This window comes from Rhincodon typus, chromosome 2 (genome assembly GCF_021869965.1).
Source record: "Rhincodon typus isolate 14 chromosome 2, sRhiTyp1.1, whole genome shotgun sequence".
NCBI lineage: Eukaryota > Metazoa > Chordata > Chondrichthyes > Orectolobiformes > Rhincodontidae > Rhincodon > Rhincodon typus.
In genome coordinates this window covers 124543307-124559250 of record NC_063333.1, presented here as the reverse complement: position 1 = coordinate 124559250, position 15944 = coordinate 124543307, and the positions used below count along the sequence as shown (strand labels likewise).

General features: G+C 39.6%; 1 protein-coding gene across 2 annotated transcripts in view; it reads right to left on the bottom strand.

Moving 5' to 3' along the window:
• Positions 1–1659: 1659 nt before the first annotated feature.
• The window catches only part of LOC109924677 (oxysterol-binding protein-related protein 10), a 185135-nt gene continuing 170850 nt past the window's right edge, over positions 1660–15944 (bottom strand). For both annotated transcript variants that reach the window (XM_048615375.1, XM_020524675.2), the window contains exons 10-12: positions 12977–13159; positions 9510–9663; positions 1660–4435 (exon numbers count right to left, since the gene is read on the bottom strand). In XM_048615375.1, the coding sequence (XP_048471332.1) occupies positions 4388–4435; positions 9510–9663; positions 12977–13159 (385 nt within the window). In that variant the 3' untranslated portion in view covers positions 1660–4387. The remainder of the gene's footprint in view (positions 4436–9509; positions 9664–12976; positions 13160–15944) is intronic.

Sequence of the window (15944 nt, the reverse complement as noted above, 5' to 3'; positions counted from 1 at the left end):
ACCTGCCCTATAGCCTACCCACCATACAATTAGAAATCAGTTAGTTTCCAAAGGAATAATACCAAACATGAACCATGTAGCAATTCTATGTTGAAGTAGAATACGGGCAGCACGGTGTCTTAGTGGTTAGCACTGTGCCTCACAGCACCAAGGTCCCGGGTTAGGGTTCCACCCTCTGGTGACTGTCTGTGTGCAGTTTGCATGTTCTTCCCGTGTCTGCGTGGGTTTCCTCCAGGTATTCTGGTTTCCGCCCACAGTCCCAAAATGTGCAGGTTAGGTGGACTGGCCATGCTAAATTGCCCATTGTCTTCAGGGATGTGCAAGCTAGTTCGATTAACTATGGGGAAATGCATGGCTACAGGGATAGGGTGAATCTGGGATGCACTTTGGAGGGCTGGTGTGGACTTTATGGGCTGAATGGCCCACTGTATGGACCAGACAAGCATAGCATTATGCAGAATCTGTTAATTTTTATCAGCAGAGTGAATGGGCATATGATTGTAAATATATATTTACTATGATAGGTTGAATATACAAGGATAACTAATTACTGACTTTATATTGCACAAAATATTTCTCACTTAAGGCCTTTATTTTTATAAATAAGTGTCATTTTGGTCTCTGAAAAATGTTTCAAACCATAATACAATACTGCTGCATGGTTGAAGTGATTTCAAGAATGACAATTCATCTTTAAATCTGGAAATCAGCTAGGTTAGACACTGCTGTGCTATTATCGTGATAAATCAAATATACATTTTCTGCAAGAGGCTGCTCTGACTCTCTGGTTTGTTGACTAACTATTTCACTTTGGAAGTCATCACAATTGAGTCCAGACATATCCTTACTCAATTGTGCAAAATCAGTCTGGAGTTTTGCTACAATGGATGTGCAAGTCAGAGGTGGAACTACAACACTGCTCTATATACCCATCCTTAATTGAGACTCCATGCCCATAAGCATAGGATGGTTGAATATCTTCTTTCATACAATTTCAGGAGTCACCAAATTGAAACAGATTTTCTGCTTAACGGCCAAAGAAGCAAAGATCAATTGTTGTGGCACACTACCACATGTAATTCTTTTTTGGTCCTCTGTCACAGTGAGTTATTGCAAATATACTACTGTTTACTCAAAATTACAATTTTCTGAACTGTGATTCTGTCAAGTACATGATATCAGCACCAAGCAGATGGCATTACTTCACCTTTATGTTTTGGAAAATTACATCATGTTGAACTGTTCATGCTGTATAACTCCTCACAATATTGTTGCATAGAATGTTTGCTTAAGAACAAAGAAGTAATGGAATAATTGATAATTACATAATTTTACCAGATTTTACAAACCGTCCCCCTCCATGAGTTATTGAAACATGGCATGGTGCAATACTACAAAAATCAGCAGCCCTCCAATATATTCACGACCATCTGAAAGTCTTTCAAATATGGGAATTGGTATTCACAGTCAAACCTAATTCTGAAGTCACACAACACCATGTTACAGTCCAACAGGTTTATTTGAAATCACAAATAAACCTATTGATCTATAACCTGGTGTTGTGTGACTTCTGACTTTGTCCATACCAGTCCAACACCAGCACCTCCATATCAAGCCTAATTCTGTTCTCCACAAAAATTTGACTTATGAGGCCAACTGTACTTTCGTAATTTTAATTTGGTTGCGATCTATTACAACCACCCTTTTAAAATTCACACCACAGAAGAAAACAACCTTTATCCAAAAATGATAAATGCTACATATAAAGTAACAATTTCAAAATAATTATGATTAAAGTTCACATATATAAATGGGAAAAGAATCATGGATACATTTGGAATCTCCAACTTGTTTAGCTTTAAGAAATCAGAGTCAGAAAATTACATCTTCTTACTCCTTTGCTTTTATTTATATCTAACAGAACAGAAAAGTTGAAAATTGAATTGAAAAGTAGAGATGTTGTGCTAAACTTGTAGCAAAATTCAGTTAGGGTCAGTTTTAAAGTACTTTGTATAGTTCTGGCTGCCATACACTGAAAAGAATAAAGATGTGCTGGAGAGGGTGCAAAAATTATTTACAAGGATGATATTAAAAAATCAGAGTCTGTTTAATCTTAAGAAGAAAAGCCTGAAGGGTGACTGGATAGAGATCTTTAAGGGTTCAACAGGTTTAACAGAATAGACATGAAGTTTGTTTCTGTTTGTGTGGAAGAGCAAAATAGAAGCCGTCAATACAAGATAGTCAGCAAGACATCAAATAGGAAGTTTAGGAGAACTTCTTTACCTAGGGACTTGTGACAAAAAGAATTTGCTTTGATAGACAGTGATTGAGGAATAAAGGAATATATTTAAAATGAAGAAAGATTTAAAAAAAAGATTTATAAGAATAAGAATATAAGAATAGAAATGAAGGAGGGGGGAATAGAGGGCTATATTCATAGAGTTAGATGAGGAAGAATGAGAAGAATTGTGAGTGGAGCATAAAATCTGGAACAGACTATTGGACTGGTTGATCTTAGATAAGGTGAATAGCCAAGGTCTTTTTCCAAGGAAAGGAAAGTCCAAAATTAGAAGGCATAGGTTTAAGGTGAGAGGGTAGGGCATGTACAGAATGAGCTGCTAGAGGAAGTGGTAGAGGCGGGTACATTTACGACATTTAAAATACATTTGGCCAGGTACATGGCTAGGGAAGATTTAGAGGGATATGGAACAAATGCAGGTAAATGGGACTAGGTAAGTTTGGGATATCTGATCGGCATGGACGTGTTGGACCGAAGGGTCGGTTTCCCTGCTGTATGACTCTATATGAAATCTGCACTGTAGCATTTTGAAGCGCAGCAATGAAATGGCTAGCGACTTTTATTTAATTAATTATATTAGCCTATTTTTATGAACATCAGCATCATCCCAATATTCACTTTGGCCCTCTGTCTCTGTGAAAGGATATTTCTATTATGCTGCTTTCCCCCAGAATTAAATGTCACATTCTATTATAATACCATTAGAGCTCAAAGGTACAACTGAAATTGTTCCCAGCATCTACTAAGAAATCCAAAATGACTTCTGTTCAAAAAGTACAAGTTTTAAGTGGACAGTCCAAAGTCAAACATGCCTGAACGCTTGTTCTGAATTGAAACTTCCACATTTTTAGTGGATGGTTTTCAAGGTATCATATTTTAAAGTAGATGCTATGGAGCAAAATGCAGGTCATGATATAGATTTGTGTTGGCATACACAATACAGTTATATGCTTTCTATTAATTGCAAGGAAGGAGTGACACCAAAGAGATGCCATTGCTTTTGGTAATATCAAGGTAACTTACTTGTTGATGCAGAGGTATGAAGAATTGGAAGAGTGCATTAAAATGAATTTATATATGAATAAAGAATCACAAATAGATGCAAAGACAAAAAGAGATCTCTATCATATGCATGGAATATTTTTATATTCACCTAAGGCAGCCAGTTCTTATGAGCTTCAAATTATAAATTAAAAAAAATTAACCAAATAATTGTAACATTACAGTTTACTATTGTGTTTGAGACAAGGGCACTTTTAAAATCCTTAGCCAGCTTAACTCTCCTAATTGTATCTATTATTCTGAACATGAGGGGGAGCAGGAGGTGTATTAAAAGCACTAAAAAAACTTTTTTTCCAAATTATTTTCAATTTACAGAAGTTTTACTGATTGCACATGGAAACTAAATGGCCTCTTCTGCTTAGTTTGTGGAAAGTATAAAGTTCAGCCACGTGTCACAACCTTGTGAATACCAGATACAGCTGGCTGTGTTTCTTAGCAGATGCGCGTGTTTCAAACTGCTATTCATTTAGAATAACTTAAACAGAAACTAGGTTTTATGGATTTATTTGTGCACGTGATGAAGCGCATCATAGTTTTAAAAAAGGGCCAATGTGCATTATAGTGCTGTATGCTAAAATGTGTGTAATGGCATGCTCAATAATCACATTAAAACACTTTGACAATGAATTACATCTTTTGGTTCACACATAAAGCCTAAAGTAAATACACCAATGGCACATTTCTTAATATAAGTGCAAAACAAGTCTTTGCAAGTGAAAAATATAAAATCTTGAAACAGTAAAATAAAATTTCTCCATCACTAACATTTCAATCTCTCACATGCAGATGCCACATGTGTACAGGTCAGTGCCTGAATAAATTTGTTTTGGTGAACCTGCAACTATTTTAACTTAATACACAATATATGTCTTGTTCAAAAAAAGTTCATTTGCTTTACACAGCATAGTCATTTTTTAACCTTTTTTTGTCACATCAACATCACCTCAGAATCTTTTGCAGATGACAAGAGCCGAATCAGAGCAAATCTGAGGTAGTGGCAAAGGTTAAGCTGGATTTGTCAGTCTGTCAGCACTGTGTCTTCCAGAGGGGACTATGGTACACCCAACCATCTCCCTGGTACAGAATCAAAAAGTTAGTTAATTCAATGGCAAAATGAAGAAAGACAACACTTATAAGCAACAGCAAAAAAAATTATTGTATTTGTCAGTGAATTTAAAACCATGCAAGCCAGGAGAGATGATATAATGAATTATGAATCACATTGAGAATGGGGAAGGATAGGAGGCCAGGTCAGGTAGGAGAGAGTTGGTTTGCGTGTTAGGTCCAGGCAGGCCATGTCCAAGGTGGGGAAGATGTTCAGGTTTAGTCCAGGAAGTGGCATGAGAGGGTTGGATTGGGTCCTGAAAAGAATTTGGTCCAGGTCAGGGTTTAGGGGTTGGGCATTCTCTCTAACGTTTCCTGCCTAACTATTGAAGTAAGTGAATCAGAACCTGAATCTGAAGTCTCCAATTCTAATTCGAGTTGGTGTCTTTTTTGGAAGGTTCTAGACACTAGGTAATTTCCGATATTTCAACTTGCTGGTCAGTTACTGTATACACTGTGTACGGATGTTCAACAGGAACCAACATGTATTTTTCAGAGTATTTCTGATCTCTGGCTATCTAGAAGCCAGAAGATCTGGGCCATTTAAAAAGATGCTGTGCACTTTAACTAAATCACAAGCTCTAGAATGTCTTACAAAAAGAGCACTGATCAACCGATTGTTTCAAGAATACAGCTAAAATACACTTGCATCAGTTTATTATGATTATTATTATGTTTATTATGAGTGCAACAAAGCAATTGAGAATATTCTGTTTTCCACAAATGGTTGACAAATGATGTGAAGAAAAATGTTATTCATCAATTTTAAGATGCAAGAAGCTAAAGGAACAATCCATGGAAAATATAGAAATGTTTTACATAAGCCTTTGTTGACCATTTACTTGACTGTTTTTAAAATTTTAATATCAATGTCCATCATACATCCAAATAAACATATCTTACATTCACAGAACCTCAGGTGCCTTATGACATTGAGACCGGAATGGGAATTACTTGTCATCTCAATGCAAGCACATCCTAACTTTAGAAATCTAGGGTTCTTGAGTAGATTTGCAGCTCGGGTTATAGATGCTGTGGTTGGTTCGCTCACCGAGCTGGTTCTTTAGTCTGCAGATGTTTCATTACTCTGCTGGGTAACATCACCAGTGCAGCCTCCGAGGAAGTGTTGTTAAGAACATAGAACATAGAACAATACAGCACAGTACAGACTCTTCGGCCCACGATGTTGTGCCAACCTATTATACTACTAAGATCAAACTACCCTGCATATCCTACATTATACTATCATCCATGTGCCTGTCCAAAAGTTGCTTAAAAGTCTCTAAAGTATCTGACTCCACTACCACTGCCAGCAGCACATTCCACACGCCCACCACTCTATGTAAAGAACCTACGTCTGACATCTCCTCTATACATTCCTCCAATCGCCTTAAAATTATGCCCCCTCGTGATAGCCATTTCCGTCTTGGGAAAAAGTCTCTGGCTATCCACTCTATCTATGCCCCTCATCATCTTGTACACTTCTATCAAGTCAGTTCTCATCCTTCTTCGCTCCAATGAAAAAGGGCCTAGCTTCCCTCATAAGGCTTGCCCTCCAGCCCAGGCAGCATCCTGGTAAATCTCCTCTTCACCCTCTTTAAAGCTTCCACATCCTTCCTATAATGAGGTGACCAAAACTGAACACAATATTCCAAGTGTGGTCTAACCAGAGTTTTATAGAGCTGCAGCATAACCTCACGGCTCTTAAACTCAGTTCCCCTGCCAATGAAAGCCAACACATCATACGCCTTCTTTACAACCCTATCAACTTGGGTACCAACTTTGAGGGATCTACGGACGTGGACCGTAAGATCCCTCTGTTCCTCCACACTGCCAAGAATCCTGCCATGAACCCTGAATTCTGTATTCAAATTCAACCTTCCAAAATGAACCACTTCACACTTTTCTGGGTTGAAATCCATCTGCCTCTTCTTTGCCCACTCTGCATCCTGTCAATGTCTCGTTGCAACCTACAACAGCCCTCCACGCTATCCACAACTCCACCAACCTTCGTGTCATCGGCAAACTTACTAACCCACCCTTCCACTTCCTCATCCAAGTCATTTATAAAGATCACAAAGAGCAGAGGTCCCAGAACAGATCCCTGCGGAACACCACTGGTCACCGAGCTCCAGGCTGAATACTTTCCATCTACTACCACCCTCTGTCTTCTTTTGGAAAGTCAGTTTTGTATCCAGACAGTCAAATTTTCCTGAATCCCATGCCTCCTTACTTACTGAATGAGCCTACCATGGGGATCCTTATCAAATGCCTTGCTAAAATCCATATACACCACATCCACTGCTCTGCCTTCATCAATGTGTTTTGTCACATCCTCAAAGAATTTAATAAGGCTTGTGAGGCATGACCTGCCCCTCACAAAGCTATGCTGACTATTTCCAATCAAACTGTGCTTTTCCAAATAATCATTAATAGTATGTCTCAGAATCCTGTCTAATAATTTGCCCACCACAGAAGTAATCGGGAAGTAATGTTGTGTTTTCTTGATTGTTATTTAAACTCTGGGGTCCGTTGGAGGTGACTACCTCATTTCCAGTTTTTCTTCGTAGTGGGGTGTATCTAGGGTATAATTCTATGTGTTTATTGATAGCCTTCTTGATGAAGAACTAGGCCTCTAGAAATTCCCGTGCTTGTCTCTGTTTGGCTTATCCTAGGATCCTGATGTTGTCCCAATCGAATTGGTGGTTCTCCTGGTCTGTGTGAATGAAGATGAGTGAGTATTGGTCTTGCCTTTTTGTTGCTAGTTAGTTAGTGTTCATGTATTCTTGAAGCCAGTTTCCTTCCTGTCTGTCCAATGTAATGTTTGTCGCAGTCCTTGCATGGAATCTTGTATATTACGTTGGTTCTGTCCATTGTGGGTAAGGGGTCTTTGGTTCTTGTTAGCAGTTGACATAGGATTGATGTAGGTTTGTGTGCTGCTCTGTTGCCCAGGGGCCTCCATTTGTGGGTGTTGGGGGTGGTTACTGTTGAAACTTTGAATTTGATCCGTGTGTGTGATCTTTCTCTATACTTTGGTCAGAAATTCGCCTTTGGGCCTGTGTTCTACCATCACATCCAGAAATGGGAGGGGTTTGTTCTTTTCTTCTTCTCTGGTGAATTAGATGTCAGTGAAAATGTTTATAAGTTGGTGCGTTTCTTCTAGTTTAGTCTGTTTGATGATGGAGAAAGTGTTGTCCACATATCGGATCCATAGTTTGGGTTGGATCTGCGGAAGGGCCGTGCTTTCAAGTCTCTGTATTGCTGCTTCTGCTATTAGTCCAGAGATGGGTGACCCCATAGGTATCCCGTTGATTTGTTCGTAGATCTGGCCATTAAAGATAACACGGATTGTGAGGTATAGGTCCAGTAATGTCAGCATGTTGTCTGTGGAAGATGGTGTTAGTTGGGTCTGGTTCTTTCAGTAGTGTTGCTAGTGGTATGTCGATCAATGTCAATAGGGCGGTAATGTCAAAGGACACTGTGGACTCGTCCTTGTCTAATCTTAGGTCTGAGGGTTTTGAGGAGCTCCTGGGCTGAGTGCATTGAGTTGTTGACGAGTTTCTTTAGTCTTCGTTGTAATTCTGGCCACTGAGCATCAGAGTAGCACACAAGCCTATATTAACCCTATGTCAACTGCTAACAAGAACCAAGGCCCCTTACCAACTATGGACAGAACCAACGTAATATACACAATTTCAAGCAAGGACTGCAACAAACATTACATTGGACAGACAGGAAGGAAACTGGCTGCAAGAATACATGAACGCCAACTAGTAACAAAAAGACACGACCAATACTCACTCGTCTCCATACGCACAGACCAGGAGAACCACCAATTCGATTGGGACAATGTCATGATCCCAGGACAAACCAAACAGAGACAAGCACGGGAGTTTCTAGACACCTGGTTCTCCACCAAGAAGGCCATCAATAAACATGTAGAATTATACCCTATATACTCACCACTGCAAAGAAAAACCAGAAATGAGGTAAATCAATTCCAACGGACCCTAGAGTTTAAATAACAAGTGGGAAAACTCAACACTTCATCTGAGGGTGTACTGATGATGTTACCCAGCAGGGTAATGAAACGTCTACAAACTAACGAACCAGCTTGGTGAGCAAACCAACCACAGTAACTTTAGAAATGCTAATTTTATGAAAATGCTATACTATAACCTAGCCAGCAAGCAACACTGTCAAATATTTCATTTCATAATCTTTCACAACATGCATATATTTGCAATATTATTTAAGAATATACGGTATGTGATTTGTTCTTCAAATAATGTGGGCAGAATTAAATTAAGTACACCACTCACATTTTTAATTTTGCTGCAAAATGTTATTGTGATCCTTCTGGAGTCTGTCAATGTAATAACTTTAGAAGGATAAGATTGGGTGAGTATAAGGCATAGCAATTCCTCCAAAAATTTTTGACAGTCAATGACAAAAGAATGGTAAGATTGAATTGAATGGAATGAAACATGTGAAACTTGATGATGGTAAGTTATTAACATAGCAAACAAACAAGCGATTTAACTAGTTTGAATTTTATTCTATCTAACAACTAATACATCATCAGTTTAAGTTTTGTTGCATTCTTCAAAAGTAGCTATTCAGCCATAAATATGTTAAAATGACAGAATGGCATCACTCCTGCCTATCTCTGTACTCTAACAACATTCTGAGAACTTCTCTATACCTGGCATCTCCTGCATTCCCCACACCTTGGCTTCAGCATTAGCAGTTGTGCTTTCTGGTGTTTTAGATATCAAGCATCAGAATTCTTTTACTAGACCTGTCCACTTCACTCTGCTCCCTTAAGATCCTCCATAAATCCCATCTCAAAAAGCTAGAAGAATGGGAAAGCCAAATAGGAAAACATACACTAATACAAATTGCTGAAGGTCCATTGCATAGAACCACTGTAGCTATTAAACGAATATTGAAATTCATATAATCTATTGTCAGGTTATGCAGAATATTCAGGGCTATTGAATGACTATATATTCTCTATTGACTTTTAAATTGCCACAATTACCTCTTTTAGGAAATACTTTGGCGTCCAAAGAGTGTTTGATGCTGCTCGTTGTCTTTCCTCAGCCCTCTGCCGTTCCTCCAGAATGTGCTTGTTCTCAGTCGCTGCACTAATATTTCCAGCTTGTAGTGCATTGGTAACCTGTTCCCAAAGACGCCTATAAAGGGATATATACATTCAATCATCAGGAATTTGGACCTTTCAAAAGATTCTCAATTATTACACAAAGAATAGCAACAGCAAATTTACTGCCTGCAATTTTTATAGATTAATTCAATGCAGTCTGAAAGAACAGCAACTAGGAAGAGAATAGGGCTCCTTAAAGATCAACTAGGTCATCTATGTGTGGAATCACAGGGGAAAGAAGAGATACTAAACAAGTATTCTGCATCAGATTTTACTGTGTAGAAAGAAATGGAGGCTAGGAAACTCAGGGTAATAAATATAGATGTCTTGAAAACAGTCCATATTACAGAAGAGGACGTGCTGGAGGTCTTACAAAACATAAAGGTGATTAAATCTCCAGGACCTAATTAAGCATACCCCAGGACGTTGTGGGAAGTTAGGGAAGAAATTGCACGGCCCATAACAGAGATATTTATATCATCTACAGCCACAGGTGAGGTGCCGGAGGACTGGAGGGTGGCTAATGTTGTGCCTTTATTTAACAAAGGATGTAAGGGGAAGCCTGGGAACTACAGACTGCTGAGTCTGAAGTCAGTGGTGGGTAAGTTATTGGAGGGGATTCTGAGAGATAAGATTTACATGCATTTGGAGAGGCAAGGACTAACTAGTGAGTGGGAAATAGTGTCTCACAAACTTGATTGAGTTTTTAAGGATGTAACCAAAAAGATTGATGAGGGCAGAGCGGTAGACGTTGTCCACATGAACTTTAGTGAAGCCTTTGACAAGGTTCTGCATGGTAGGCTAATTAGTAAAGTCAGATCACATGGGATTCAGGGAGAGATTGCCAATTGGCTTGATGGTAGGAGACAGAGGGTGATGGTGGAGGGTTGTTTTTCAGACTGGAAGCCTGTGACCAGCGGTGTTCTGCAGGCATCCACTTTTGTTTATAATTTATATAAACTATTTGGATGAGAATTTAGGAGGCATGGTTATAAAGTTTGTGGATGGTACCAAAATTGGTGGTATGGTCAATAGTGAAGAAGGTTGTCTAAGATTACAAAGGGATCTTGGTCAGTTGGGCCATTGTGTTTAGGAGTGAAAGATGGAGTTTAATTTGGATAAATGCAAGATATTGCATTTTGGTAAAACAAACAAAGGTAGGACTTATGCAGTTAATTGTTTGTCCCTGGGTAGTGTTGTCAAACAAGGAGACCTAGAGGTTCAGGTACACAGTTCTTTGAAAGTTGCATCACAGGCAGACAAACTGATTATTGCTCGGACTACTGAGTACAGGAGTTGGGATATCATGTTGAGGTTGTACAGGACATTGGCGAGGCCACTTTTGGAGTACTGTGTACAGGTTGCCCTGCTATTGAAAGGACATTATTAAACTGGAGAAGGTTCAGAAAAGATTTACCAGGATGTTGCCAGCAGTGGAGGGTTTGAGTTATAAGGATAGACTGGATAGGCTGGGACTGGAGTGTGAGAGATTGAGGGGTGACCTTTTAGAGGTTTATAAAATCATGAGGGGCATAGATAAGGTGAATAGCAAAGGTCTTTTCCCTTGTGTGGGGGAGTTCAAGATGAGGGAAAGGAGAAAGGTTTAAAAGGGACCTGAGGGGCAACTTTTTCACAGAGAGGGTGGTTTGTGTGTGAAATGAACTGCCAGAGGAAGTAGTGATGCAGGTACAGTTACAAAATTTAAAATACTTTTGGATACATACTTGAATAGGAAAGGTTTAGAGGGAGAGGGGCCAAATGCAGGCAAGTGGGACTAGTTTAGTTTGGGAAACTTGGTTGGAATGGACAAGTTGACCTGAAGCATCTATTTCCATGCTGTATGACTATAACAGCATTCTTCTTCTGTAAAATAAAGATTCATTGCAAACAAATAAAGTAATTTATCGGTATCATTACCAGGGCTGTTATCTACAACGATTAGCATTTTTGAGCAAAAGTAACCGTAGCTCTTGTGGTTATAAATATGAAGACATCATGAGAGTTCCTGATTACATCTATGACAAAATAGGAAGGAAGTGAAGGTCCCCAGAGCTGTGAACAGAAGTGGGACAGAAGCAGAGTTAGATGAATTGCTACTTACACTCAATTGTTGGAAACCAAGTGGTATTTACCAGTCTATTTTCAGGTTTTGGGAGGCAGCAGGGAACAGTTTAACTGCCTGGAGGTTGCCTGTTTTTGGTAGACCAAGAAACCAGCCCTTTCGGCGGGTTTCAAGGTTGATGCCTGCTGACGTGGAGTAGCGCCCATGGAGTGCCCCTCTCGATTCTCCCAGTGTTGGCTCAGTTCTGAATCTGTATTTTACTTTAACAATGTTGGAAAAGGGGCTCATTCATTTTACTCACAAAGACATCCTGCCATTGCTTTCCTGCTGAATGGCCTGTGATTGGCACTCCACTTTGAGAGCCCAACAATTGTCATTAATTGGACAGTAAGCTCAACCTTTGACCGTTATTTGGCTGCTCTGTGGAAAAGTCAGTAACTGAGTGTTTACCACACAGTGAGAGCTTGTGCCCATTCACAATATTCAGCAGCCTCTAGGAAAATTCCTGCCCTATATACTAACTGCACTGTCAACCACCATTATAGTTTCCCACTTCAGGCACAACACTGAAAGTTAATGAAAACTCAAATGAAGTATTAGGCATTACAGGGGACCAGTCAACAATTTTCTCAAAGGACGGTCACTGGACCCGAAACATTAACTCTGTTTTCTCTTCACAAATACTGTCTGACCTGCTGAGTTTAGCCAGCAATTTCCTTTTTTGTAACAATTTTTCACTTTGAGGTTCAAATACAACTATTTTGATGGAATAGTATCTACCTGTTCAATAGGAGGATCCTCAATGCGAAATGATTTGAAGTGGCCGGCATGGGCCTATTGCAAAAAACTGACATAAATTAATTTATCCCAATATGGGAGATAAAGTGCCAAACAAGTTATGTATTGAAGGCACCTTTTTTCAGGTTGTAGCAGAATCAAGCAACCTTTGCTCTGAATTTGGCTGTGATATAAACAGTCTGAGGAGCTCTTACAGTTGCTATTGGATGGATGAAATGGAAAATGTTCCACATCCCATACGGACATCCTGATCTTCAAAAAGATAGCAAATAATATTTACAATTACTTATGGATTAAAGAATTTAGGGATAAGCAACAGATTGGATAAGAAATATAACTGTCCAAGAAAAGATAGTTCTCAAATCTGAAAACCAGAAATTTGCAGTTCAAATATGCAAAACTTCTGTTCCATAGGTCCTGGCACCTGAAAACAAAATGTGATTCGAGAGCTTTATGAATTTATAAAAGTTCAGGTTCTACTCACCTAGATTCAAACAACCCTTGTTTTTTGATGGGGCGTATTTTCTTTCTTATTATTGGCAGTTTGGTTGTATCAATTACTTTTGTTTCTCCATTACTGTATGTGAATTCAAGAGTTCCATTCCATTCCCCCTGTGCCTTGCATACAATTGTGTTTGTTGGATTATGCTTTACTTCAGCTGTAACTCTGCAAGCAGAACATAGGAATCAATTGAGAAAGAAAAACACTGAAATAGATCTGTTTAACCAAATAGTTAAATATCCTTATCATCCCTGTGTTTAGACCCTTCACAGCTTCTCCTCCCTAGGTCTGTGACCTCTAACAGCCCCAGAATCCTGTGGGAACTATATGTTCCTCCAATTCTTGATTCAAATGCAATCCCACTTCTTTAGCCTCTTCATCGGTAGAAATGCCTTCAACTATTTAGGTTCAATATTCTGGAATTCTTTTGCCTATACTTCATTTCTATACTTAACATTTAAAACGCTCCTCAAAACATCTCTTTCACCAAGCTATTGGTCATATCATAATTTGGCTAGATGTCAAATTTTGCTTTATTATGCTCCTATTCTGTGCCTTAGGGTGCTTTATTACATTGAAAACGCCATGTAAATACTCATAACTGTAATATATTCTTTCCCCTTCATTCTTCACTTAAGACCAAATGCCACAGCTATGTTAGAACTCTGGGAAATAAACTAACCCTCAACTGAAATGCTGATTCATAATGCTGAATTTTAGATCCTGAAAGGGTCAAGCACATAAGCAGACATCCATATAACTTTGCAATGCAAGCCAACAGGCCAATTTTTATGGCACAATCTCCAGCATTTGTTTTCAGTACAAATTCCAGCATCTGCAATAATTTGTTCCTACTTTAACTAGAAATTTGAGCTAAATATTCCCAGGCCCTAAATGACTTGTCAATGATAAGACTGTTGGGAAAGTACAGCGAGAATAGAGAATTGAGATTATGAACATGAAGAAAGTCCGATTTTCTACACGTAGTTTCAATGGCTAGATGAGAATCTCACTAGTGAGCAGAAAGCCATCTATTTAGTGGCATTAACTTCTCATTACCTAATCTTCCTCATTTATGTACAGGTTGCTATTTTCCCAAGGTCACGGGGTGTAACTAGACAGTGACAATTTCTAACATGAAAGTCCGAGTGGAAAATGGTCAAATGACCACATCTCAAAATCTCCAGGAGTCAAGTCTAGGGGGATTGTTGTCAGTCAGGAGGCATTGGCAGAATGCGCTGCTTAATCATTGCATGCTTTGCTCTGGACAGTGGAGGTCGCAATGAGGCTACGTGATGGACACTGAAGATCTGTGAGACCCTCAGCATGTATCAATATGAAATGAGAACATTCATCAGAAGGTCTTTTAACATCCTGCAATGGAAAACTGTCGGCCATTAAAATCCATACATTCACATGATTCTCTGGCAAGCACTTTTAATCAAACTGAGTTGAATGAACTCATCATTCACTGATTGTAAATGTGTTGTTCCTGCAGTGGCAAGCATCCACTGTTTTATCTTAATTGTATATGCAGTTAACAGGTGCACTCTTTTTTAGCTTTTCCTCTTGTTTAATAAAAGTTAACTTTCCAAACTGAGGGAATCCTCCCAAACATTTGATGCTCCCTCACTCAATAATGACAAAGTCTTATGAAAGAATAGGTGCTACAAAAATGGTAGCTATCCTTCAGACACCATTATAACAACATCTGGCGCTAAGGATGGCAAGCCAGTCTACTTTCATTCTTGTAGCTGCAGCTAAAATGACAATCACACAAGTGATCATGTAAAGTGAAAATATATTCATAAATATGATCTTATATTTATAATGATGTTTTGCCCATGCCACCTATGTACTAGGTAAGGTTTAATTTACCCTTCTCCTCACAGGGTCTGTAGCTGGAGTGGAGCAGGACTGCACTATAGTGAAGCCCAGTGGCCTTAAAGATTTGGGCAGGTGACTCCAGAGATGTCTGTGGCTAGAAGACAAAGACATGCTGAAAGCATCCTGCCCAGATGCAGGCTCAGCTAACTAGGCTCACACTTCCACAGGGTTGAGGGCCATAGGCTGGGTGCAGATTGAGGGCGCAGGCACCTCTCTAGTGTCCTGACGGGAGACTTCTGAGGGGCGTTTAAATGATTTAATCTTCAGCCTGTAGTAAAAAGTTCAGAAGTAAGCTTACAATATAGCAAGGTGGATTCGCTATACGGAATACCCATCCTGTGGTACAAAGGGAGTCATGGATACTTCTTGAGTTTCGGGCTCAAGGGGAACTGGAATCACTATGGTGCATCTGCAAGGCATAACACTACGTGGATAGTGTGTTCAGGGAGCTGGTCACGCTGCGGACAGAGATATTCAGGGAGATAGAGAATAGGTGACCACTGAACAGTCCAATAGAACCAGGCAGGTAGTGTAGATGGTTCCTGAAACAACTTCTCTGGCTCATAGCTTTTCTGTGTTGGATACTGTTGATGACAATGGATTTTTAGAAGAGTGCAACAAAAGCCAATCCCATATCATCGTGGGTAGCTCAGTTCTATAGGAAGAAAACGAGTAGAGTGGAACAGCAGTCATGAAAGGGATTCATTAGACAAGGGGAAGGACAGGCATTTCTGCATCCATAGATAGAATCATAGAATGAGAATCCCTGCAGTATGGAATCAGGCCATTCAGCCCATCGAGTCCAGACTGACCCTCTGAAGAGCATCCCACCCAGACCTAGACCCCTATCCTATCCAAGTAACCCTGCATTTCCCACATTTAATCCATCTGGTTTGCTATGACCAATTTAGCATGGCCAATCCACATAATATGCACATGTTTGTACTGCGGGATGAAACCGGAGTACCTGGAGAAAACTCACGCAGACACGGGGAGAATATGCAAACTCCATACGGAAAGTCAGCCAAGGGTGGAATCAAACCCAGGTCCCTGGCGCTGTGAG